The sequence below is a fragment of the Aotus nancymaae genome, unplaced genomic scaffold, assembly GCF_030222135.1.
Source record: "Aotus nancymaae isolate 86718 unplaced genomic scaffold, 86718_ANA_hifiasm-v0.15.2.pri h1tg000028l, whole genome shotgun sequence".
In the NCBI taxonomy this organism is placed as follows: Eukaryota; Metazoa; Chordata; class Mammalia; order Primates; family Aotidae; genus Aotus; species Aotus nancymaae.
Window position 1 is genome coordinate 10721543 of NW_026988441.1, and position 27857 is coordinate 10749399.

The window sequence follows — 27857 nt, forward strand, 5'->3', positions numbered from 1 at the left end:
CTTTAAAATTTAAAACCAACAACAAATCTATCGAGGAAATTATTGTCATAGTGTATAAAAAATTGTGGCATTTAACCCAAACCTTTAAATGGATATCCTACTTATATGGTTGGAGATTAATAACTTGGGAAGCTTCCCTTATTTTTCAAACACGGAGACTGAGACTCTGCAATAATGCCCAGTTATAACAATGTACCATTTTCAAAGTTAACATAGTGAACTCACTAGGGTCACAGACATTAAAGGGACCCAGTTCATGTTAAGAAGTGGCAAGAAATATTAGTCACACAAAAGCTCAGGTACATATGAAGCTAGGTATTCAATATTTAGGTTTATTGGGAGTCAAATGCTCATGCACTCTGTGAGACAGAAACATAAATGATAAAAACAAATCAGCTGCTCCCAGATGTTAATGTCATCTTGTGACTAATTTGAGGACCCAGGCACACAAGAGGGTAGATGGAAGGCCTACCTATGATATTTTTTGTTATAACAAATATTTTAAAATTTAATCTGATGGGTTTTCTTTTATAAATAATTACCTTAGAAATGAACTATTATGTTATCTGGTGATAGTTTAAGAAAACCCCACAAGACTGCAGGCCCTACTTTTCTGATACCATATGCACAAAAAGTTAACATAGCAGGCGTTAAGTCAGAATGCTAACTTTAAAAAGAGCTGTTTGCAACACTGGCCTTTGGCTGGAGTCATGGAACATGGGGTTCGAGAGAGTTGCCACATTTCCATTATGGGTAAGAGTGGTTCACTGTGCCTAAACTCTAGAATGCAGCTTATTCTGAACACTTGCTCTTCTTCTTAGAGTTGGGAATCTTGGTATGTGCTAGACAAATACCTACATAATCACTCTTAATAAGAACCTTTGCTACTGGTTGCTAATGAGCTTCCATTGTAGACATTTTACAAGTAATATCACAATGCAATACTAGAGGAATTGAGTCTTATGTAACACCATGCAGAGAGGACTCTGGGAAGTTTGCTTCTGGTTTCTTCTAGACACCTGCCTATGAGCTATTTCCCTTTAAAGATTCTGTTTTGTATCTTGTCACTGTAATATCGCTATAAGTAAAACTATATTCTCAGTTATTTTAGCAAATCACAGAATCTAGAGGTGGTCTTAGGGACCTCCAACCCACTATCCAAACTGGAACAGCCTGAATATAGCATCCTGAAAAGATATTATTTAGAAAACTAATTATGAAAAGCTAATATATCTCAATTAGACACTCGGAAGAATGCCTTTTAACCTAATCCAGTTACGTTATACTGTGGTGTATAACTATGAATTGGCACCCAAGTCAGCTCTTTGTCCTAACTGGTTCCGCATGCTATGAGACTGCTGCTGTCATGCTATGTTCCCTGATCATGCACACCTCTTCTTCAAAGAATCTGTTTTTTTAATCTCTACAACTACGTATACCCACATTATTTATATCACTAGGATTTACTTGCTTCCTGACTTATGCCTAAAGCAGAATCACACACATTAGTTTTGAAGACAGTTGACCACACTCATCAATCTGTGTATCCAAATGACCAGATACATTTTTTATTTTGAAGTATCCCTATTCCTTAATTTTGAACTGTCATATGACAATGTAGACGAATCTTACTCAGATTCCTTATAGGTAAATGATTAAGATTAATAATTTTTCAAATTTTTCTTCACATAACTGCTTTGGTAAAATTGGTGTTCAATGAGAAATTTTAAAATGTATAAAATTATAAAATGAAAAATTCCAGCAAGTACTCATTGTCAGGGAAAATGTCAGAATATCCATTCACAAACAATGTATGTACACCCTAAAAATAACCAAATAAACAAACCAGAAACACAAAGACACTTAGTTTGTTATGGAGGCCACAATATCAATGCACAAGGCATACATTAAGTTCTTCTCTTTTTATTGTACATCTGTGTCATCATTTTACTGGCTTTGTGTTATTACAGGAATAAATGCACTTCACATAAATTCTTGTGGTTGAACACGTGTTCTTTCCACTTTAAAATAAAGTGACATCATCCAGGTAGTCTTCTAATTTTCAGAGTTTAATGTTATAATTGGTAATCCTCTAATTTTCAGAGTTTAATGTAATAATTTTCTATCCTATGATTTCTGGGTCAAACAGTTGTACCTTATACATACTGCCAAATGCCACTTTCCAAAAGACATATTCTTACTGCCAACAATAAAGGAGAGTATGTAAATGTTACTCCTGCTCCAATAATGAATGCATATGATGACATAACCAAACTCCAACAAATTTTCTTGGTAGTTCATAGAGAAGGGAAGAAATATTGAGTAATAAGGTTACCAAAAATTTCCTGCAAATTTGGTATAGCTTCTAACTGAGAAGTTTGATTTTAAAAAAAAATAACAGCTATTAGAAGGCAATCATATTAAAGCCTGCATAGAAATGCAGAACCACAAATCATGATCAATTCAGAACTTATTAGGAAAATTTTTTCTTGAGATGAAGTCTCATTCTGTTGCCCAGGCTGGAGTGTAGTGGCACAATCTCAGCTCACTGCAACCTCTGCCTCCTGGACTCAAGTGACTCTCACGCCTCAGCCTTCCGAGTAGCTGGGATTATAGGCACACACCACCACACCAGCTAATTTTTGTATTGTAGTAAAGATGGGGTTTTGCCATGTTGACCAGGCTGGTCTCAAACTGACGGCCTCAAGTGATCCACCTGCCTCAGCCTCCCAAAGTGCTGGGATTACAGGGGTGAGCACCACACCTGGTCTTTACTAGAAAAATTTTTGTCAATGTAACTACATCTGCCACATTAGAAGTGTTACTGTGGGCTGGGTGTGGTAGCTCATGCCTGTAATTCCAGTACTTTCGGAGGCTGAGGTGGAAGGATTGCCTGAGCCTAGGAGTTCAAGACGAGCCAAGCAATGTGGTGAGACTGTCTGTATTCCTTAAAAATTATTTTTTTAAAGAAAAAAAGTGTTACTGTGAATCCTGCCTTAACACTGTTGAAAAAAAATAATTGTAAAATATGCAGTGGTCTGTTATTACAAAATCTTTTCACTTTGTATTGTGAGAAAAAAATGACAAATGATTGTTAAATTTATATTATATACAAACATTGAAACACTAGACAGAGTCTCAAATATTTTTTTTTTTTTTTTGAGATGGAGTTTTGCTCTTGTTACCCAGGCTGGAGTGCAATGGCGCAATCTCGGCTCACCGCAACCTCCGCCTCCTGGGTTCAGTCAATTCTCCTGCCTCAGCCTCCTGAGTAGCTGGGACTACAGGCACGCGCCACCATGCCCAGCTAATTTTTTGTATTTTTAGTAGAGATGGGGTTTCACCATGTTGACCAGGATGGTCTCGATCTCTTGACCTCGTGATCCACCCGCCTCGGCCTCCCAAAGTGCTGGGATTACAGGCGTGAGCCACCACGCCCGGCCCGACAGAGTCTCAAATATTAAGAGTCCAACTGCAGAACAGAGGATGAGGGGAAGCCAGGAGTCAAGTGGAATAAGATAATAATCAAAATAAAGGTACAGATTGCAGTGCTGAGTGTACCCTGCATTTCAACTCAAGTTTCCATAAATTATTTCTTGCAGGTTTTCTTCTTTTTAAAAGTATTATTTATTTATTTTTATTTTTTTTCTCCAACTTTTAAGTTCAGGGGTACATGTGCAGGATGTGCAGGTTTGTTACATAGGTAAATGTGTGCCATGGTGGTTCACTGCACAGATCAATCTATCACCTAGGTAATTAAGCCCAGCATCCATTAGCTATTCTTCCTGATGCTCTCCCTTCCTCCATCCCTCCAACAGGCCCCAGTGTGTGTTGTTTCCCACCATGTGTCCATATGTTCTCATCATTCAGCTCCCATTTATAATTGAGAACATGCAGTGTTTGGTTTTCTGTTCCTGTGTTAGTTTGCTGAGGATAATGGCTTCTAGCTCCATCCATGTCCTGCAAAGGACATGATCTCATTTCTTTTTATGTTTGCAGTGTTCCATGGTCTATATGTATGACATTTTCTTTAGTTTGTTGATGGGCATTTGGGTTGATTCCATGTCTTTGTTATTTTGAATAGCGCTGCAATGAACATATGAGTGTATGCATCTTTCTAACAGAATTATCTATAATTTTGGGGTATATATCCAGTAATGAGATTGCTGGGTCTAATGGTATTCCTGCCCCTAAATCTTTGAGGAATTGCCACACTGTCTTCCACAATGGTTGAACTAATTTACACTCCCACTAACAATGTAAAAGCTTCCCTTTCTCTACCCAATTTCACCAACATCTGTTGCTTTTTGACTTTTTTTTTTTTGAGACACAGTTTCACTTTGTTACTCAGGCTGGAGTACAGTGGCATGACTTTGACTCATTGCAACCTTTGCCTCCCAGGTTCAAGCAATTCTCATGCCTCAGCCTCCCAAGTAGCTAGGATTACAGGTGTGCACCATCACATCCAGCTAATTTTTGTATTTTTAGTAAAGACAGGGTTTCACCATGTTGGCCATACTGGTCTCCAACTCCTGACCTCAAGTGATCCACCCACCTTAGCCTCCTAAAGTGCTGGGATCACAGCACTTTGAGCCACTGCAACCAGTTACCTTTTGACTTTTTAAAATAGTCATTCTGACTGACGTGAGATGGTATCTCACTATGGTTTTCATTTGCATTTCTCTAATGATCAGTGATGTTGAGCTTTCTTTCATGTTTGTTGCCCACATGTATGTCTTTTTTTTTTTGAGACGGAGTTTCTTGTTTCCCAGGCTGAAGTGCAATGGCACAATCCCGCTCACTGCAACCTCCGCCTCCTGGGTTCAAGCGATTCTTCTGCCTCAGCCTCCTGAGTACCTGGGATTACAGGCATGCACCATCACACCCAGCTAATTTTGTATTTTTAGTAGCATGGGGTTTCTCCATGTTGGTCAGGCTGGTCTCGAACTCCCAACCTCAGGTGATCTGCCCACCTCGGCCTCCCAAAGTGCTGGGATTACATGCGTGAGCCACCATGCCTGGCCATGTATGACTTCTTTTGAGAAGTGTCTGTTCATGTCCTTTGCCCACTTTTTAAAATGTTTTTTTTCCTCATAAATTAAGTTCCTTGTAGACTCTGGATATTAGACCTTTGTCAGATGGATAGACTGCAAAGATTTTCTCCCATTCTGTAGGTTGTCTGTTCACTCTGATAATAGTTTCTTTTGCTGTGAAGGAGCTCTTTAGTTTAATTAGATACTATTTGTCAATTTTTGCTTTTGTTGCAATCGCTTTTGGTGTTTTCATCACGAAATCTTTGCCTGTGCGTCTGTCCTAGATGGTATTGCCTAGATTTTCTTCTGGATTTTTTTTCTTATAGTTTTGGGTTTTATATTTAAGTCTTTAATCCATCTTGAGTTAATTTTGGCATAAAGTGTAAGGAAGGAGTCCAGTTTCAATTTTCTGCACACAGCTAGCCAGTTCTCCCAGCACCATTTATTAAATAGGGAATCATTTCCCCATTGCTTATTTTTGTCAGGTTTGTTGAAGATCAGATGGTTGTAGGTGTGTGGTCTTATTTCTGAGTTCTCTATTCTGTTCCATTGGTCTATGTGTCTGTTTTTGTTCCAGTATCATGCTGTTTTGGTTACCATGGCCTTGGAGTATAGTTTGAAATCCGGCTGCATGATGTCTCCAGTTTTGTTCCTTTTTGCTTAGAATTGTCTTGGCTATTTGGGCTCTTCTTTGGTTCCACATAAATTTTAAAAGTTTTTTTTTTTTCCTCTAATTCTGTGAAGAATGTCAATGGTAGTTTAATAGGAATAACATCAATTCTATAAATTACTTTGGGCAGTATGACCATTTCACAATATTGATTCTTCCTATCCATAAGAATAAAATTTTTTTTCCATTTGTGTTCTCTCTGATTTCTTTGAGCAGTGGCTTGTAGTTCTCCTTGAAGGAGTCCTTTGCTTCCCTTGTTAGCTGTATTCCTAGATATCTTACTCTTTTTGTAACAATTGTGAATGGGAGTCCATTCATGATTTGGCTCTCTGCTTGCCTGTTGTTGATGTATAGGAATGCTAGCGATTTTTGCACACTGATTTTGTATCCTGAGACTTTGCTGAAGTTGCTTATCAGCTTAAGAAGCTTTTGGGCTGAGACAATGGGGTTTTCTAGATATAGGATCATGTCAACTGCAAACAAAGATACTTTTACTTCCTATTTGAATACCTGCTATTTCTTTCATTTGTTTGATTGAAGTGGCCAGAACTTCCAATACTGTGTTGAATAGAAGTGGTAGGGACAGGGTCCTTGTCTTGAGCTGGTTTTCAAAAGGAATGATTCCAGCTTTTGCCCATTCAGTATATTGGCTGTGGGTTTGTCATTTTTGGCTTTTATTATTTTGAGGTATGCTCCTTCAGTACCTAGTTTATATAGAGAGTTTTCAGCATAAAAGGATGTTGAATTTGATCAAAGGCCTTTTCTTTATCTATTGAGGTAATCATGTGATTTTTGTCTTTGGATCTGTTTGTGTGATGAATCACATTTATTGATTTGCGTATGTTGAACCACTATCCTGTGAACGAAGCCAATTGGATTGTGGTGGATAGCTTTTTGATGTGCTGCTGGATTCAGTTTGCCAGTATTTTATTGAGGATTTTTTGCATTGATAGTCATCAGGGATATTGTCCTGAAGTTTTCTTTTTCCATTTTATCTCTGCCAGGTTTTGGTATCAGGATGATGCTGGCCTCAAAATGAGTTAAGGAGGAATCCCTCCTTTTCAATTGGTTGGAATAGTTTCAGTAGACATGGTATCAGCTCTTTTTTGTAGCTCTGGTAGAATTCAGCTGTAAATATGTCTGGTCCTGGGCTTTTTTTTTTTTTCTGGAGACTATTAATTTCAGAAGTTATTATTAGTCTATTCAGGGATTCAATTTCTTCCAGATTCAGCCTTGGGAGGGTGTATGGGTCCAAAAATTTACTCATTTCTTCTAGATTTTCCAGTTTATGTGCAGAGAGGTGTTTATAGTATTCTCTGATGGTCGCTTGTATTTCTGTGGGGTCAGGGGTGATATACCCCTTATCATTTCTGATTGTGTTGGATTCTTCTCTCTTTTCTACTTTATTAGTCTTGCTAGCAGTCTTATTAATTTTTTCCCCCAAAAAACCAGCTCCTGGATTTGTTAATTTTTTGAAAGGTTTTTTTGTGTTTCTATCTCCCTCATTTCTGTTCTATCTTATTTCCTGTATTCTCCTAGCTTTGGGGTTTGCTTTTTGTTCTTATTTTAGTTGTGATATTAGATTGTTAACTTGAGATATTTCTAGCTTTTTGATGTAGGCATTTAGTACTATAAATTTCCGTCTTACGCTTCTTTAGCTGCATCCCAGAGATTCTGGTACATTGTGTCTTTATTCTCACTAGTTTTAAATAATTTGATTTCTTCCTTAATTTCATTATTTACCCCGGAGTCATTCAGAAGCATGTTATTCAATTTCCACATAGTTATGTGGTCTTATGTTAATTTCATTTTTAATTTTTTGGGTGAATTTCTTTTTTTTAAATGTTATTGTTCTATTTTATTAATCTCTTGCTATGCTTAATTTATACATTACACTTTATCATCGGTATGTATATATAGAAAAAAACGGTGTATAAAGGTTTGGTACTATCTGAGGTTTTAGGAGTCCACTTGGGGCCTTGGGATGCATCCCCTGAAGATAAGGGGGAACTACTGTATGCAAAATCGAAAGCCATATGACAATTAGAAACAATGAGAGAGCAAATCTAAGTATAAGTGAAGACATTCCTCTGAATTCCCAGGTTTCATCGAGCATCAAAAATGAACTCTTTTAGTCCTTTTCTTGCACATTATTCTGTATCCACATTCTCTGCAATTGATTGGATCCCTAGATTTTATTTCATTTTCTGTGTGACATTCTCCACAGATGTATATCATTGGTTGCTGCTTTGGAGGTTGAACATCCTTCTGAGCGTCCATTGTCAGCCTGCAACATGTGAAAACTTCTCACTCTGCGTTTCCAAATACCTGGGTGAATTTCTTAATCTCAAGTTCAATTTGATTGTGCTATGGTTTGAGAGACTGTTATGATTTCAGTTCTTTTTCATTTGCTGAGGAGTGTGTTACTTCCAATTATGTGATTAATTTTTAAGTGCCATGCGGCGATGAGAAAAATGTATATTCTGTTATTTTGGGGTGGAGAGTTCTGCAGATATCTATCAGGTCTGCTTGATCCACAGCTGAGTTAAAGAAGTCCTCAATATCTTTGCTAATTTTGTCTCAATGATCTAATATGGTCAGTGGAGTGTTTAAGTCTCCCACTATTACTGTGTGGGGGTTTAAGTCTCGTTGTAGGTCTCTAAGAACTTGCTTTATGAATCTGGGTCCTCTGGAATTGGGTGCGTATATATTTAGAATAGTTAGCTCTTCTTGTTGAACACTTTACCATTATGTAATGGCCTTGCTTTGTCTTTTTTTTTTTTTTTAATCTTTGTTGGTTTAAAGCCTGTTTTGTCAAAAACTAAAATTGTGACTTCTGCTTTTTTCTGATTTCTGTTTTCATAGTAAATTTTCCTTCATCCCTTTATTTTGAGCCTACGTGTGTCTTTGCATGTGTGATGGGTCCCTTGAAGAGAGTGTATTGATGGGTCTTGGCTCTTTATCTGGCTTGCACTTCTGTGTTTTCTAATTGGGGCATTTAGCCCATTTACATTTGATATTTAGTATTGTTATGTGTGAATTTGATCCTGTCATCATGATGCTATTTTGCAGACTTGTTTATGCAGCTGCTTTACAGTGTCACTGGTCTATGTACATCAGTGTGTTTTGTAGTGGCTGGTAATGGTTTTTCCTTTCCATATTTAGTGCTTACTTCAGTAACTCTTGCAAGGCAGGCCTGGTGGTGATGAATTCTCTCAGCATTTGTTTGTCTGAAAAGGATCTTATTTCTTTGCATATAAAGCTGAGTTTGGCCAGATACTAAGTTCTGGTTAAGAAATTCTTTTCATTAAGAATGCTGAATATTGACCCCCAATAACTTCTGGCTTGCAGGGTTTCCACTGAGAGGTCTGCTGTTAGTCTGATGGGCTTCCCTTTGTAGGTGACCTGACGTTTCTTTCTCTCTGACTGACATTTTTAAATTCTGACCTTAGAGAATCTGATGATTATGTGTCTTGGGGTTGATCTTCTTGTGGAATATCTTACTGGGGTTCTCTGCATTTCCTGAATTTGAATGTTGGCCTCTCACGCTAGGTTTGGAAAGTTCTCCTGGATAATGTCCTAAAGTATGTTTTCAATTTGTTTCCATTCTCCCCATCTCTTTCCCCAATCAGTCATACGTCCAGTCTTTTTACGCAACTCCATATTTCTCAGAGGTTTTGTTATTGCTCTTCACTCTTTCTCTATTCTTGTCTGCCTGTCTTATGTCAGAAAGATAGTCTTCAAGCTCTGAATCTCTTTCCGCCTCTTGGTCTATACTACTATTGATACTTGTGATTGCACTGTCAAGTTCTTGTGTTGTGTTTTTCAGCTCCATCAGGTCAGTTATGGTCCTCCCTAAACTGGCTGTTCTGGTCATCAGCTCCTGTATTATGATTCTTAGCTTCTTTGCATTGGGTTATGACATGTTCCTTTAGCTCAGCAAACTTCATTATTACCCACGTTCTGAAGCCTACTTCTATCAATCCAGCCATCACAGCCTCTACCCAATTCTGTGCCCTTGCTGGAGAGGTGTTGCAGTCATTTGGAGAAGACGCACTCTGGCTTTTTGAGTTTTCAGTGTTTTTTTTGGTGTTTTTTTTCCTCATCTTTGTGGGCTTATCCACTTTCAATCTTTGAGGTTGCTGACCTTTGAATGGGGTTTTTGTGGGGTCGTTTGTTTATGTTCTTGTTGTTTTCTGCCTGTTTTTAACAGTCAAGCACTGACTGTCAGCAATTGTAGGGCTGCTGCAGTTTGCTGGGAGTCTGCTCGAGATCCTAGTTGCCTCAGTTTTTCCCGTGCCTGGAGGTATCACCAGTGAAGGCTGCAAAATAGCAAAGATGACAGCCTGCCCCTTTCTTTGGAAGCTCTGTCCCAGGGAGTACTGACCCGTTGCTGGCCTGAACACTCCTGTAGGAGGTGTCTAGAGACCCCTGTTGGGAGATCTCATCCAGTGAGGAGGAACAAGATCAGGGACCTAGTTACAGAAGCAGTCTGGCTGCTCTTGGTAGAGCAGCTGTGCTGCATTGGGAAAGGACCCTTCCTCATTCAGATTGCCCGGACTCTCCATAGCCAGTGGGATGCAACAGCTTTGTCAACCGAACCACAAAGACAGCAGTTGCCTCTCCCCTGGGAGCTCCATTCCAGGTAGAGATTAGATTTCTGTCAGTATATGCCTGGCTGGAGTGACTGAAGGCCCCCCCAACAGGGAGGCCTCACCCAGTGGGGAGGAATGGATCAGGGCCTGACTTGAAGAAGCAGTCTGGGCCAGGTGCAGTGGCTCATGCCTCCAATCCTAGCACTTTGGGAGGCCGAGGCAGATGGATCACCTGAGGTCAGGGGTTTAGGACTAGCCTGGCCAACATGGCAAAACTGTCTCTACTAAAAATACAAAAATTAGCCGGGTGTGGTAGTACATGCCTGTAATCCCAGCTACTTAGGAGGCTGAGGCAGGATAATTGCTTGAATCCAAGATACAGGTTGCCGTAAGCCAAGAGCATACCACTGCACTCCAGCCTGAGCAACAGAGCGAGATTCTGTTAAAAAAAAAAAAAAAAAAAAAGCAGCAGTCTGGGCATGATCTGGCAAAACAGGTGTGCTGTGTTGGGTGGGGGAACCTTTCCTCATCCAGACCACTTGACCTCTCCAGAGCTGGCAGGCTGGAACAGTGAGTCAACTGAACCACAGAATGGTGGCCACCCTTCCTAACAGGAGCTCCCTCCTATTTCAGGCAGACAGCCTGTTGCTGTTGGTTGGCTGGAATTCCAAGCCAGTGGGTTTTGTGAGGTGCCATGGAAGTGGGGCCCACAGAATGTTGCTGCTTGAATCCCTGGATTCAGCCCCCTTCCTAGAGGAATATAAGGATGAGTCTGCCACCTTGCCGGGAATTCTGGGGCTGGAGCATGTAAACCTCCTGGGCCCCTGTGTGTGCCTGAGTGGCTATTTTGGCAAGACTCCACACAGCTCTGTGGAGTGGCATAGGCTCAGAAGGAGATCTCCTGACCTGCAGGTTGCAAAGATTTGTGAGAGTAGCATAGTTTCCTGGGCAGGGTTGCACAATCATTCCCCACTTCCCTTGGCTGATGGTGAGAGTTCCTTTGGCTCCATGCCACACCACCATCACTCTGCCCTGCTTTTCTTCATTCTGTGTGGGTAATTAACTGCCTAATCAGTCCCAGTGAGGAAACCTGTATATTTCAGTTGAAGGTGCTGAATTCACTTGTCATTTTCATTTCTCTCTATAAGTACCGTGGACTACACAGCTGCTTTTAATTGATCATCTTAATCCATCCCAGGTTTCCTCTTTTAGATTCAATTTTGAAATATGTTTTCTCTTTTTGATCCTTTAATATCACATCTCTGATATTTCAAAAGACATGAAGCCCAACCAAAGCTCTTTCTACATTTCTTACAGGGGAGAAGCAACCGCTGTCTCTGTGGTTCAGTTGACAAAGCTGTTCCATCCATTTCTTACATGTACCAAACACACATAAAAAGTGCCAATCAGTGTTAAGATTGTGAAGATTCTGCAGCAAAGACACATGCAGCTTACATTCTAGCAGACATCAATTTTGACATGTCCACCATTAGAGATTTGTAAATGCCTGAACAAACTCCTATTTTCTTTCTAAGGCCTGTCTCTTGAGTGATAACTATAATTGCCAAACTTTTGAATGAAGCCCCAACTTACAAGGGTTCTGTGCTACAGTAGTTAAAACCACTTGGGTATGCTGAACTATGGCTGAAACAGACTTTAACTCAAATATTTTCCCTCCTGAGACTGTATGAAATGTATCATCAGCATGGATTCTGTCATAAGTTATGAGATATGAACTCAAACTGAAGTGCTTACCTCATGTATCAAATTTTTAATGTTTCTCCCATTGTGAACTCTCAGTAAGCTTGTAACTGTGATGACTATCAGAGACATCACATTACTAAGGTTTTTCTTGAATGTGAACACTCTGATGAAGACTTGAGGCATGACTGAAGCACATGACAATCTTCCCAAACTTCTGTAGTTTCTCTGCCATATGGACACTGATGCATATAAAGTCAAGTGCCTGTTGTAGTACATCCCACACTCCTCACATTTGTATGGATTATCTCCACTGTGGACTTTTTTCTTGGTCTTTAAGATATATGTACAAAGTTCTCATATTTGGACGGTTTTTCTCTGCTGAGGAGAATCTGAAGGGTCAGATGAGTTGAGGCCCAGCCAGTCTTTCCCACACGTCTCACATTTGTATGGCTTTTCTTCCATATAGACTTTCTGATGTAAATGATGCTGTGAATTCTGAGTAGATCTCTTGCCACACTCTACATTACAATGGCTTTTCTCTACTGTGGAGTCTCTGATGTTTCACACGATATGAAGCCCAGCGAAAGCTCTTTCCACATTCCTTACAACTGTAGGGTCGCTCTCCCCTGTGGGCCTTCTGGTGCATGTCAAAATTCAATTTACTGTTGTACCCCTTCTCACACTGCTCACATTTGTATAGTTTTACTCCAGTATGAACTGTCTGATGGTAACGAAGTTGTGAACTCTGAGTAAATCTCTTTCCACACTCTTCACATTTGAAAGGTTTTTCTCCACTGTGGAGTCTCTGATGTTTCAAAAGACAGGAGGGCCAGCCAAAGCTTTTCCCACATTCCTTACAATTATAGGGTCTCTCACCTGTGTGGACCCTCTGATGGTAAGATCGTCGTGCATTTGTATAAAATCCCTTCCCACATTCTTCACATTTGAAGGGTTTTTCTCCACTATGGATTCGCTGATGATTCAAAAGACATGAGGACCATCTGAAGCTCTTCCCACATTCTTTACAATTATATGGTTTCTCTCCTGTGTGGACCATCTGATGCTTACAAAAATCTCGCCTGCAAATGAAGCCTTTTCCACACTGCTCACATTTGTATGGCTTCTCTTCTACATGAACCATGCAATGACTATTAAGTGCTGATATCTGACGAAAGTTCTTACCACATGTATCACATCTGAATGGTTTTTCTTCTGTGTGAATCAGAGAATGCCTATTAAGTCTTGATCTAACACGGAAGCTCTTACCACATATATCACATTTGAATGGCTTCTCCCCAGTATGGATTCTCCGGTGTTCCTGAAGCTGTGAATCATAAATGAAGGCCTTCCCACATTCCTTACAATTATAAGGTTTCTCTCCTGTGTGTAATTTGCAATGAACATTAAGTGCTGATCTACTATGGAAGCCTTTCCCACACTGCTCACATTTGAATGGTTTCTCTCCAGTATGGATGCTCTGATGAGTTTGCAGATGTGAGATCCGATTAAATTCCTTACCACACACATCACACTTATAGTGTTTTTTTCCCAAATGGACACTCTGATGAATATGAAGGGCTGAGATATAACAGAAGCTTTTTCCACACTCATCACATGTATGAGACTTCTTTCCTGAGTGTAATTGTTGATGGCGATCAAAGACAGAAACATAACTGAAGGACTGTTTACATTCATTACACTGGTAAGGTTTCTGTTGCACATGACTTATAGATAGGTCTGCCTCAATCTGGCAGGGAACATCACCTTCTTTGAAGAACTGAGAGCTGTTTATTATGGGGTCTTGAGACCTGGTTAGGTCACTTACAATTTGTTCCCAGATTTGCTGGCAGGACCACTCTTCATGTGGTCCTGCTTCTGGAACAGTCTCAATTTGGATCTTGCCTCCTAAAAAGACACAGAATTAACATATGTGGGCAAGTGAAGCCCTGTTCAATGTTTTCAAGATTTCATACTTAGGATATGGCATTAAACTTTAATGAATACAGGGAACATGAAGTTCATGTTTTCCAAGTGCACTATGGTCTTTGGTTTTCAAGAGACCAATTCAGAACCACATCACAGCTCATATATAAAATCCTTGGTAGAAATAAAAGACTTAATTAAATAATTAATAACATACACACATTTAACCTGTTACTAATTTTGGTAAATTTCCTGGTCTAAAATCTTGTATGATAAATTATGAAACTAATAAAACATGAACATGAATAATGAACCCAAAGGAACTTTAAAGAAGAAAGGCAGTTGCAGTAATTCAGGAAAGCGGTTTGGCAATTTAGACCAAGGTGATGGAAATAGGCATGGACAGAAGTAAAGCGGATGGAAAAGCTAAATACAAGGATGCACAGTTGCTTGGTTCTTACCTAAATTTCCTTCTCTTTGGCTTGTGGTCTTCATCATCCAAAACTTTTTCTTCCTTAGGAAGTGGAAAGTATCTTGGTGGAATGGTTGATTCCCTGTGAACATGCAAAGTTACATGCTTAATTCCAACCTACTGTAGATAATATCTAGGGAATATTTACTGGAAATTTAGATTCCCAATGTATACTCATACTTGAACACTCCAGAATACAAAGCATTCCTGGGGCCTAACGTTCTATTACAGAGGGTGCCTGTCCTCACCTATTGAGAGCAGGTTCCTGAAGTTCTCTAGCATTATATCTCGGTACAGCTTCCTCTGGGCAGGGTCCAGCAGCTCCAGCTCCTCCTCAGTGAAGACCACAGCCACATCCTTGAAGGTCACTGCCTCCTAAAATGTTCAATATACAAAACCTAAATTTTCTGACCAATGATTATTCAAAAAAGGGTGGCACTAAGTAGGCAAAAGGGACAGGTGGTAAGTTGTCCTAGATCTTGAGGGATGTAGGTCAATATACAGATCTCCCACTCATTCTGCTTATATCCTGATAATGACACAAACTGATTTTTATGAGCGCCACCAGAAGTGCAATGATATAAAAGAAGTTCTGTACTTTTACTTTGTGTATTCATTCAGTCTACTTGTAAGCAGCCCTCTAGGACTCTAACTGCTGCCTCCTGGGCTACATATATTCAGGTTTTAATGAGCCACCAATTGCCCCAGTAACATTTAGCAATTTAGTCCCAACTTTGATAATGTCCATTGTCTTCCTGTTTCATACTCAAACTGTGGATGCTATAACTGTTTTTTAATATCTGTCAAACTAACCAGTTTATGGTGACCTGTGTAGGACAGCTATGCAGTGCATCCTCTATACTCTCAAGGCACAAACTACATACATTAGTTGCAGAATTCAATGTTGTGAAATGGAACCATCATGCCTCAGAGCACATCCCAAAGCTCTGTCCCTTCCTAGTTGTGTGACCTTGGACAAGCTCACCTACATGCATTAGTTTTCTCTCTGTATAATGATTTTCACCTGGTATAGTTTTTTCAAGGAGTAAAGAAGGAAATATATATAGCATTGGGAAAAGTGTGTGGCACAGACTATTTAATAAATACTAGCTACTTTTATTATAACTGTCATTATTGTTATTTATTTCATCTCATTTCATTTCTGCATAATATTCCAGGGCAAAAATTATCTCTTTTTATTTAAATAATGAACACTTCACATTAAATATTATTCATTATCAATCCTGTAAAGAAAATAATTATATGTACTTTATCCTCCAGATTATTTAAAATAATGTCAAATGAAAATTAGAATGTCAATAAATAAACACATTTAAAATTGTGATCACATAATTTCATGCTTTCTTCCAAATTTTTTTTACCTACTTCTCACTCTTTTGAGTAAACACAAGTACTCTTATTCTCCTTATGACAGTGAAAAGCAGGTTATAAATATTCCTGTGATTTTGGTAATCTGATTAGGAAGAATAATTCATTGTATTAATATTATTCTCACTTATTTGATTATAAGTGAGTAGAATAGCTGACATTCCTGACCTTGGTTGCCTGTGTGAATCTAAACAGATTTTTCATATTTGATGAGTTTAAGAGGAAGAAGAGACCAATATCTGCATTCTGCTTCTCTGAATAAATGTAACAGAACAGAAGTGACTGCCCATTCTGCCACTATCATTGGACATTTGAAATGAAGGTACCTACTACTTTGGTAAAACTTCTTACTCCATAAAGGAATAAGAAGAGCCAGTAAATAACATGCATTACAAGGTATGACTGAGGCATGGCAAACACAGAATCTAACTCTTCCTGTGTGAAAATTCCAACAACAATATTTATGGGAAGCAACAAAGCCTGATGTGCTCTACCCTGTTAGAATAATCTATCATCTATAAAATAGCCAAGTGATACATGTCAAAAGTATCCTATCTTGTTTTCAGAATTAATTTTGAGGGAAGGGATTATATATAGGAAAATTGTCAGGGCAGTGTTGCTTAAAACATTAAAATTCCTAAACCACCTAAATGTCTATGAGTGTGAGGTAGTTCAAACTAAGAAGGTACATTAATTCAATGGGACTATGATACCAATATAAACATGGGACATTATATAATATTATATAAAATGAGCACAATTTAAAATTAGAGGTATTTCATCAATACATATACAGTTATGATATGCATGATGAAGAATGTAAGATAAAAACAGCTAATTTGTGAGCAAAGTAGTAGTGATGTGAAAAATTATCCATTCCTACTATTTTCTCTACTGTAGAAAAGAAATTATATAAGAAAACAAGAACTAAAATCAAATGGAAAGTCAACTCAAAAGCAACAAAGGAAGCATCTGGCAAACAAAATGCCCTCAATGCCTATTGTTCTCCTTGAATCTTCCCAAGACAGATGAAAATGTGACAATATGAGTAGTAGGATGGAATTTTAACAGCAAGAGAGGCAAGCACTACTCACCTTGATTGTGGTCATTTTTCCTTCTACTTCAGTGAATTTGCAGAGTTCTGAATGAAGCAGTTCAAGTGAAGGTAAAATTGTGCCTAGAAAGTGCCAGGAAAGGCAGAAAAACAGACGTGAAAGTGTGACTAGGAATGTTACCCACCAAAACACGCAAGTATTTTCAATTAGCACATATATGTTCACAGCAGCATTTCTCATAATTCCAAACTGCAAACAAGCAAAATGCCCTCCTATGGGTAAATGAACAGACAAATCATGGCATATCCATACAACAGAATTTTATTTAGAAATTCAAAGAAGTGAAGTTCTGACTCATGCAACAACATGCATGAACCTTGGAAACATGCTAAGTAAAAGAAGCCAGTCACAAAACCCCATGTATTTTAAGATTCAATTTCATAAAATATCCGGAATAGGCAAATGTATACATAGAGAAAGTGGGTTAGTGGTTGCTCCAGATTTGAGGTGAGAATGAAGTTTAACTGTACTTAAGCATGAGGAGTCCAAGTGGAGGATGAAAATGATCTAAACTGAATGATGATGATGGTTACACCACTCTGCAAAGTTCCCGAAGATTATTAAATTATATGCCTGACATGGATAAATTCTATGATATGCAAAATACACCTCAATAAAGTTGGAAATAATAATGGTTAATCAACATATTTAACGGGATTCTGAGTCCATATTGATGGAATATTTATAGTTGAAGGAACTGATGAATAAATGGGGGAGAAGCGGAAGCTAATCTTTACAGAAGAATGCCCACTACTAATGTATTTCCCCATAAGAAATGTTTTTATTTTCCAAACTTAATTTAAAAGTAGGCTTTCAGTGGAAAAATCTCAAAGACATCATCTTAGCCAAGTGAACAAAGTTGAAATCTCCAATGAAGGCAAAAACAGACATCATTTGGCCTCTGTTATGACACCTCAACATTTCTGTGGTACCCACACCAACAATGCATAATCTGAACCTAAATGTGAAATAGATAAATCTCAAATGAATATCTTCTTATAAAATATTCTGACTATATACTTCAAAGATGTCAAGAATAAAAAGACAAAGGCTGTTGAATCTTTCTAGATTAAGAAGACTACAGAAATGTGACATCTAAAAGCAGTATATAAAATTGGACTTTGGACTGGGGGATGGGGGAAAACAGCTACAAGAACTTTAAAAAGCACAACAAATTTAAATATGGGACTTTGGATAGAAAAGATGATGGTGTCTAATATTGTCTAGCCATATCTAATAAGTAACAGAATTAACTAATATTAGTAGTCTTTTAATTCATATCTAGTATTTAATAGTGACATTATTTGATATTATATCTAATATTACCTAGCATGTTATATGAAACTCTATAGCCAGCCCTTCCTAAATGCATCTTACCAAGATATTCCATGATCACCTTGGTATGTGGGCCTCCTTTCTGCAGAAAGCTATGATAAGTTGTTTCTCATTATGTTTGTTTCTGGTGGTATTTGGCTGATGGGTGTCAACAAAGCAAAATACAAAATGAAAATAATTGGAAAATTTGGGTAAAGAGCATATGAAGAGTCAGGTGCTGTGCCTTGGGCCTGTAATCCCAGCTACTTGGGATGCTGAGGCAGGAGGACAGCTTGAGTCTAGGAGGTAAAGGCTGCAGTGAGTTAGGATTGTGCTACTGTACTCCAGTCTTGGCTCTTAAAGCTCCAGCCTAATCCTTGACTACATGTCCCACATCCTGGTGTAAGTGATAGACTCCCAAAGCCTTGAGCAGCCATGACTGAGCAGTGGTCTCAGGACCAGTCCTAGGAGGGCAATGGTCCCCTTCCCACAGCTCCATTAGGCAGTGCCCTAGTGGGGACTCTGTGGGGAGCCCCCACATTTCTCTTTGGCACTGCCTGGTAGAGGTTCTCTATGAGGGCTCTACTTCTGTGCCAGGCTTCTGACTGGGATCCCAGGCTTTTTCATACATCCTCTGAAATCTAGGTAGAAGCTGCCAAGCCTCCTTCATGCTTGCATTCTGAGCATCTGCAGCCTTAACACGATGTGGAAACCACCACAACTACCAAGGCTTTCACCCTCTGGAGCTGCAGACTGAGCTGTGCCTGGGGCACTCTGAGCTGAGGCTGGAGCTAGAGTGGCCAGATTCAGAGCACAGTGTCTTGAGGCTGCTCAGGGAAGTGGAGTCCTAAACCTGGCCCTTGGAACCATTCTTTTCTCCTAGGCCTCTGGGCCTGTGATGGGAGGAACTTTCCTAAAGACTTCTGAAACGTCTTTGAGGTCTTTTTCCATTGTCTCAGATATTACCATGTGACTTTCTGTTAGTCATGCAAATCTCTTTTGCAAGTGGTTGCTATACAGCCAACATGTATTCCTCTCCTGAAAACGCTTTTTCTTTCTCTACCAAATGGACAGGCTGGAAATTTTTCAAACTTTTATACTCTGCTTACCTTTTAAATATAAATTCCAATTTTAAATCATTTTTTTGCTCCCATATATAACTGTAGGCTGTCTGAAGTAGTGAAGCAGCCAGGCCACTTCTTAAATGCTTTGCTGCTCAGAAATTTCTTTTGCCAGGTACCCTAAGTTATCACTCTTAAGTTCAAGCTTCCAGAAATCCCTAGGGCATGAACACAAAGCAGCAAAGTTCTTTGCTAGGGCATAACATGGGTGACCTTTATTCCAGTTCCCAATAACTTCCTCGTTTCCATTTGAGATCTCATCAGCCTGGACTTCATTGTCCATATCTCTACCAGCATTTTGGTCACAACCATTTAACCAGCCTCTAAGAAGTTCCTATGGCTCAGTGAAAAAGTTAAAAAAAAAAAAAAAAAAAAGAACTTTTAAGCTTTCCCTCATCTTCTTATCTTCTTCTGAGCCCTCTAAACTTTTCCAACCTCTGCCCATTAGCCAATTCCAAAGCCACTTTCACATTTTCAGGTATCTTTACAGCAATGCACTACACCTCAATACCAATTTTCTGTATTAGTTCATTTCTGTATCACTGTAACTAAATACCTGAGGCTGGGTAATTTATAAAGAAAAGAGGTTTAATTGGCTTATGGTTCTTCAGGCTATAAAAGACGTGTGGTGCTAGCATGTGCTCAGCTTCTGGTGAGGCCTCAGGGAGCTTTTACTCATGGGAGAAGGTGAAGGAGGAGCAGTCATGTCACACAGTGAGAGCAGGAACAAGAAAGAGAAACCAGAGAACCCAAACTCTTTTAAACAACTAGAACTAACTGAGGAAGAACTCATTCATCACCAAGGGGATGGCATTAAGCCATTTATGAGGGACCCACCCCCATGATCCAACACCTCCCACTAGGCCCCACCTTCAATACTGGGGATTAGGTTTCAACAGGAGATATGGAGGGACCAAACATCCAAACTATATCAAATGTAATTAAAAGAGAGGACTAGGTTGGACTCTGATGCTTGACCAAGGTCAAATTTTAGTGAATCTAAGCTTTAGCCACTTGCCTTAAAGCTGTCCCTAAGGGAAAAATTATGCCAGGACAACAGAAAGTACCTCTAAGACCTGTGGTTACGAAAAGGCAATCAGTGTATGGGAAGGGTAAAACCAAGAAACTGAAGCTACAGTGTACAGTGTGAAGGAATTGTTTATTTTGCAGCTTCTTCAGGAGCCTTTACTAAACTGGATTGTGAGAGAAACTAAGTGGTAGTATCTTTGGTTTTATATGCAGAGTTGAAGAGCATGTCTGGGTTTATGTAGGACCCACAGTTCACTATGAAACAATTACAGATGGTGATACGTGATGCAAAAATTACAGATAGTGATACCTGATGCAGACACACAGGAGATGTGAAAACAAAAACCTAATAGTCTATCTATTGGGGCTTCTAAAAGTTGTTAGGCCCCAAGGAAACTGAGTCACTGAGCTTGACCTCTTAACTTCTTTATTTTCTTGTTCCTGCTTCAGACCAGATGGTATCTAAGATAAAAGATTATTTGTCTGAGATAAAAAGACCCCTTTGACTATTACATCCCTAATGCAGAATGTTAAATATGCTCTTCCCAATAAAAGGAAACACTGCCTATCGAATTGCTGTAACTATGCATTAATCTTGTAGAGAAAATGCAGACATCCTGTTAAGTTCCCTAGACCCTACCTATATAAATGAGTCTCAAACCTTTCCACTTCAGGGCACTTATCCCATCTTTTGAAGTCCATGTCCTCCCAGGTAGACATCCTCAAATTTTATGTTTGAATAAATTCAATATTTAGCCATATTTCCTGAATCTCATTATCAAGGTTAACAGAGGTTGTTCCCCAGAGAACAGCCAGCCTGATGTGGATAAAAGGCACGGTAAGGTCTGCTTATCCTGAAAAGGGGGAATGCTCAACTTACCCTATAAATGCTAGGTGAGACACCACAGATGATGCAGCTGATACACTGCATGCAAGCCATGTGAGAATGAATTTATGATTACTGAGATATTCATCTGCTGAATATTCTCCTTACCCAGGTCATGGTAAATGCTGTGGGTAAGGGGGCCACTTTGGCATGGGTACCCCATGTGACTTTCATAAAAAGAAAATGCCAAATGGATAAGGTTATGTCAGAGGTATCTAAAATGAGGCATAAGGAGTTGGACCCCAGTCATATAAACACCCAGATGGATTTTAACCTGTCAAACTGGGCCAAATTGTAAAACCAGCTGCATTTGATTGGAATTGTTTATATGTGGCCTGATTGCGAACCTGTTGGGTAGACAGCTATGCTGAACTAGACTGATCATCAACTAAAGACATCCTAAGTTGCTAACCAACTGTCATCAATCATGGACTGTACTAAGACTTTCCAGATATGCAAACTTACAGTAAACATTTATAAGCCACTGCCCAACCTTGCCTGGATAGAACAGGAAATGATTTAGCCGACTACTAGATATGTATCTCTTGACTGCAATTCACAAGACCCCACTTAAAACATCTTTTGTTTGCGGCTCAGTGTTCATATTATTTATTAGTTGACACCTTAACTTTTGCAAAACTGAACAACAGTCCTAGAAGCCTTATGAAATTTGTCTCAGTCTCCTTTTAAACATCTTAAAGATGTTAATAAAAACATTAGATTAATTAACAAGAGGAAAAAGACAGAGAAAAGAGTCAAAGGACTCATCCCAGAAAGCTATACATTTTTTTTTTTGAGGTAGAGTCTCAGTCTGTCACCAGGCGCCAGGCTGGAGTGCAGTGGCACAGTCTCGGCTCACTGCAACCTCTGCCTCCCGGGTTGAAGCAGTTCTCCTGCCTCAGCCTCCTGAGTAGCTGGGACTACAGGTGCATGCCACCACGCCCAGCTAATTTTTGTATTCTTCGTAGAGACAGGGTTTCACCATATTGGCCAGGATGGTCTCGATCTCTTGACCTCATGATCTGCCTGCCTCAGCCTCCCAAAGTGCTGGGATTACAGGCTTGAGCCACTGCGGCCGGCCGAAAGCTAGAAATTTTTTAAAGATCATTTAGAAAATAATAATAAAGGTGAAACTAAGAGAAAAGAGAGAGTGTGTCATGGGACTCATTCCAACAGGGTGAAAATCTTTAGGTTGTTATGTTAAATTAAGTTCAGCCTAAAGCTGCCTTCTTACATATTTTAAGTTAGGTATAAAGGTTTCTCTAGGCTGGGTGTGGTGGCTCATGCTTGTAATCCTAGCACTTTGGGAGGCCAAGGCGGGCAGATCACCTGAGGTCAGGAGTTCAAGACCAGCCTGGCCAACATGGTGAAACCCCATCTCTACTAAAAATTAGCTGGTACGGTGGTGTGTGCCTGTAATCCCAGCTACTTAGGAGGCTGAGGCAGGAGAATCACTTGAACCCAGGAGACGGAGGTTGCAGTGAGCTAAGATCACACCACTGTACTCCAGCCAGGGCAATAGAGTGGGGGACTCCATCTGAAAAAATAAAAAAACAAATAAAGATTTCTCCATATATAGTGAAATGTAACTTAACTGGAAGTGTAAACAGACTGTAACCTACTCTTGTGCCAATCACTTGAGTTTTGCCTAATCAAAGGGAGCCAACTATTCAAACAGGGATCAAATAAGGCAAAAGCTGAGCTATAACCAAACTGGCTGTTTCTGTTCCTCACTTCCACTTTTTAAATGTCACTTTCCTTTTTCTGTTCATAAATCTTCTTCAACCACATGGTAGCACTGAAGCTTTTCTGCATCTCTTCTGGTTCAGGGGCTGCCTGATTTACAAATTGGTTTTTGCTCAATTCAATGATTTAATTTATCTAACTTTTTTTTTTACTTTTAACAATTATTAAGAAATGGAATAAGGCCGGGCGCGGTGGCTCAAGCCTGTAATCCTAGCACTTTGGGAGGCCGAGGCGGGTGGATCACGAGGTCAAGAAATCGAGACCATCCTGGTCAACATGGTGAAACCCCGTCTCTACTAAAAATACAAAAAATTAGCTGGGCATGGTGGCGCGTGCCTGTAATCCCAGCTACTCAGGAGGCTGAGGCAGGAGAATTGCCTGAATCCGGGAGGCGGAGGTTGCGGTGAGCCGAGCTCGCGCCATTGCACTCCAGCCTGGGTAATGAGCGAAACTCTGTCTCAAAAAAAAAAAAAAAAAAAAAAAAGAAATGGAATAAATAAAATGGATAGAAGATATTGCATGGATTTGGGTGGCCCACCATCATTTCTTCAGACCAAGAAACACACTAGATATATAGCCCACAATGGCCAATGGTTTAATCAACTGTGTCTATGCAATGAAGTTTCCATAAAAAACCAAGAGGACTGGATTCTGGGAGCTTCTGGATTGCTGAACGCATGGAGGTTCCTGGAGAGTGGCATACCCAGGAAGGTATGGAAGCTCTGTACCCTTTCCCACATGCCTTGCCCTAGGCATCTCTTCACCTGTAGCTTTTGTAATATCCTTTGCAATAAACCAACAAACTTAAAAAAAAAAAAAAGCTTAATGGTTGGGCACAGTGGCTCATGCCTGTAATCCCAGCACTTTGGGAGGCTGAGGCGCGCAGATCATGTGAGGTCAGGAGTTTGAGACCAGACTGGCCAACCTAGTGAAAACCCATCTCTACTGAAAGACAGCGTGGTGTGCGCCTATAATCCCAGCTACTTGGGAGGCAAAGGCAAAAGAATCACTTGAACCCAGGAGGTGGAAGTTACAGTGAACCAAGATCACGTCACTGCACTCCAGCCTGGGCAACAACGGTGAGCCTCCGTCTCAAAAAGTTAAAAAAATGAATAAAATAAAAGAATTAATAAACAAAAATAAGTTTAACAGTTACTATCTTTATATCCTGCATTCAGGGGTAATTAAACATTTTTTTCTTGTCATATTTCTGTAATTTCAGAATGCTCCATAATGATATGGTTCTATAAGAATACAAAATATTTGGCCGGGCGCGGTGGCTCAAGCCTGTAATCCCAGCACTTTGGGAGGCCGAGGCGGGTGGATCACGAGGTCAAGAGATCGAGACCATCCTGGTCAACATGGTGAAACCCCGTCTCTACTAATACAAAAAATTAGCTGGGCACGGTGGCGCGTGCCTGTAATCCCAGCTACTCAGGAGGCTGAGGCAAGAGAATTGCCTGAACCCAGGAGGCGGAGGTTGCGGTGAGCCGAGATCGCGCCATTGCACTCCAGCCTGGGTATCAAGAGCGAAACTCCGTCTCAAAAAAAAAAAAAAAAAAAAAAAAAAAAAGAATACAAAATATTTGTAATAAGTGAAATAAAATCGTTGACAAAGTTTAAAAGACTCCTAAAGAAGTCCAAACCCATGAGCCTTACTCTTAAGGTCCCTTCAGTCAAGTCCTAACTTGCTTTCTCCACCTGATTCCAGCTAATTTCTCCGCCTTAGTGAGAATGTATCCAAGAGATTATCAGCTTGGGCTCTGACCTGGAGTGCAAATGAAGATAGCAATTAAGGCTTTCTTATCAATGCCTATGACCGATTACAACATCCTACAATAGATGTGAACGTTGCTGTAAAAGAAAAGTGAATGGAGCTTTGCTGTCAGTAGTCAACAAGTCACTCCATCTACCTCCATGCAATCGTTTTAGAGAAGTCAGGCTGCGGAAACAATGCTGCGAAATACCATAGTTGTACACTCATTCTTGACAAAACAGTCAAGACTCTCCTCTCCTTCTGTGGAAATTGGAGATACCCCTCCTTTTCCTAAATAAGAGGCCAGAGAGTGTCCAGAATTATCTAGTGTTCTGCAGGGATCAGAGAGAAGAGTCAGTAAAGCTCTAACACCACCCCAGGGACCTGACCATTTCTCAGGAAATTAACAAGAGATCACCATTCATTGTAATAGAAACTGTGTTAAGACTCTTTTATATTACCTTTTTCAATTCCCAAGACAATTCTATTAGGAAGGTCTAAATATCCCCCATTTAAAGAAAAGCAGGGCCGGGCGCGGTGGCTCACGCCTATAATCCCAGCACTTTGGGAGGCCGAGGCGGGTGGATCACGAGGTCAAGAGATCGAGACCATCCTGGTCAACATGGTGAAACCCCGTCTCTACTAAAAATACAAAAATTAACTGGGCATGGTGGCGCGTGCCTGTAATCCAGCTGCTCAGGAGGCTGAGGCAGGAGAATTGCCTGAACCCAGGAGGCGGAGGTTGCGGTGAGCCGAGATCGCGCCATTGCACTCCAGCCTGGGTAACAAGAGCGAAACTCCGTCTCAAAAAAAAAAAAAAAGAAAGAAAGAAAAAGAAAAGCAAAGCAAAGAGAGGCCCGGGGAGATTTAAGTAACACCCCAACGTACTACTGTGGGAATCGGCCTCGCGCCAGTAGTGGAGGGAGGCGGACTGGGCGAGCTGAGCGCCCCAGAAACCTCCAAATCAGGCGAGAGGTGACGGGACCGAGTCCCAAACTCCCCCGGTACGCTAGGACAGCCCCAAACGCAAGAAAGCTCTGCCATGGGGATTGCAAACCGCCGCCCTCACCCCTCCAAACCTTTGCTTTCCAACGGTGCTTCCTTTCCTCTAAACCTATCGCTAGCTTGTTGAGGGTTCCTAGAGAAGGTCCAGGCAATTCAGAAGGGCCTACGAGACGCAGAACAACTCAAACTATCACAGAATAAAGGGTAACTCCCGCAGCAGTGGCTTCCGCTACGCCACAGAGCGTCTTTAATACATTTCCCAGAATTCCCCGGATCTGCCTGCCTGAACGGAAGTGCCTGCAACTCCGCCCACAGTTTGGACTCTTCCCAGAATGCTCAAGGAATAAACGTTCACAGTTTTACCCTCCAGGGAGAGGTGTTGCAACTAAGCGTAGCTTCTAGACCACATTTCTTCCAAGTACCCAGAGAAGGGAATCCCTTTTCCCAAACGCCTACGTGGTAATATGGAGTGTCGTCCTTACCTTGAGTTTCGAGCAAAAATATTACATAAATGATTATTTTCTGATCGAAATATCCCCAATTATGACAGAAGTATAACTGGAAAGTGAACAACTGTGGAGATAAAATATCTTCAAGGAACTAACGAGAAATTACTACTTAGGGATCAATAGAGAACTGTAATGAGATAAACGTTTAATATAACCTGATGATATGAGGCTAAAACTGATTGTATGCCAATGTAATTTTAATTTGCATTTCCTGTATTGTAAATGAAATAGAACATCTTTTCATGTTTTCAAAGGCCATTCTTATTATTACTATTTTTTTTTTGTAAATTGTTCAAACATTTTGCCTACCTTTCTAATGGCTTTTTGGCCTTTTCCCTCAATATTTAAATATTGTTTATACATTTGTAAAATAATTATTTTTTCTTGCAAATCTCTTCTATTTATTTTCTTTTGGTTTTATGACTTTTCTTTGGCCACAAAAAGATATTTTAATGTAATCTATCTTTTAAAAAATATTTTTATTGAGATTAATTCATAAGACAAAACTAACCATTTAAAAATGTACTGTTCAATGGCTGTGACATTTAGTACATTCACAACATTGTGAAAACAACACCTCGTAAGGTCTAAAACATTTTCATCACCTCAAAGAAAACCCCATACCCATTAAGCAGTTCACTCCCATTGCCCTAAGCCTCAACTGGCTACAACCAATCTTTCCATCTTATTTAATTACCTATTTTGGATATTTCATATAAATGTAATCATACAATATGTAACGTTTTGTGTCTGACTTTGCTTAGTAGAATGTTTTAAAGGTTTATCTACATCATAGCATGTATCAGTACTTAATTTCTTTTTAAAGATAAATATTTTCTTGTTATGTTTTATACCAGATTTTGTTTATTGGTCATTGATGGTCATTTGGGTTATGCATAATGTTACTATAAACATTCGTGTGCAAATATTTATTACACTACCTGCCTTCACTTCTTTTGTGTATATTCCTAGATGTGGAATTAGTGAAGTGATACGATAATTCTGTTAAACTTTTTGAGCAACCACAAAACCATTTGCCACTGCAATTGCCCCACTGTATGTTCCAACCATCAATATGTGAGAATTTCTTCACATTCTCACCCATATTTATTTTCTATTTTCAAATGATAGACATCATAGTACTTGTGATGTGATAACACAGTGTTGTTTTGATTTGCCTTTCTCTAGTGACTAATGATGTTGAACATCTTTTCATATGCTTGTTGGTCATTTGTATATCTGAATGTTTATTCATGTGCTTTCTGCATTTTTAAATTGGATGGTTTACATTTTTGTTGTTCAGTATAAGTTTTAAAAAAATATTCTGAATACTAAACATCATACTGTATGGTCTTTTCACTTAACAATGTTCTTTTATGGGTACAGTTTTTATTTTTTTTTAAATTTTTTAAATTTTTTTTTTTTTTGAGACGGAGTTTCCCTCTTGTTACCCGGGCTGGAGTACAATGGCGCGATCTTGGCTCACCGCAACCTCCGCCTCCTGGGTTCAGGCAATTCTCCTGCCTCAGCCTCCCGAGTAGCTGGGATTACAGGCACACGCCACCATGCCCAGCTAATTTTTTGTATTTT

The 27857-nt window shown here is 39.7% G+C and overlaps 2 protein-coding genes across 2 annotated transcripts; both read right to left on the bottom strand.

The window, feature by feature from the left end:
* Nucleotides 1–1538: 1538 nt before the first annotated feature.
* LOC135276739 (DNA-directed RNA polymerases I, II, and III subunit RPABC4-like) lies at nt 1539–8377 on the bottom strand. Its single transcript, XM_064381210.1, has one exon. It carries the CDS (start codon nt 7981–7983, stop codon nt 7819–7821), a length of 165 nt encoding a protein of 54 aa, XP_064237280.1. The 5' UTR covers nt 7984–8377; the 3' UTR covers nt 1539–7818.
* Nucleotides 8378–8468: 91 nt separating this feature from the next.
* Nucleotides 8469–26015, bottom strand: ZNF221 (zinc finger protein 221). Its single transcript, XM_064381207.1, is given in 9 exon segments — nt 8469–10025; nt 12054–12343; nt 12346–12419; nt 12421–12522; nt 12524–13907; nt 14387–14479; nt 14646–14772; nt 16881–16963; nt 25823–26015. Coding segments are annotated over 8 exon segments (2229 nt in total). The 5' UTR covers nt 16896–16963; nt 25823–26015; the 3' UTR covers nt 8469–9881.
* Nucleotides 26016–27857: the final 1842 nt, after the last annotated feature.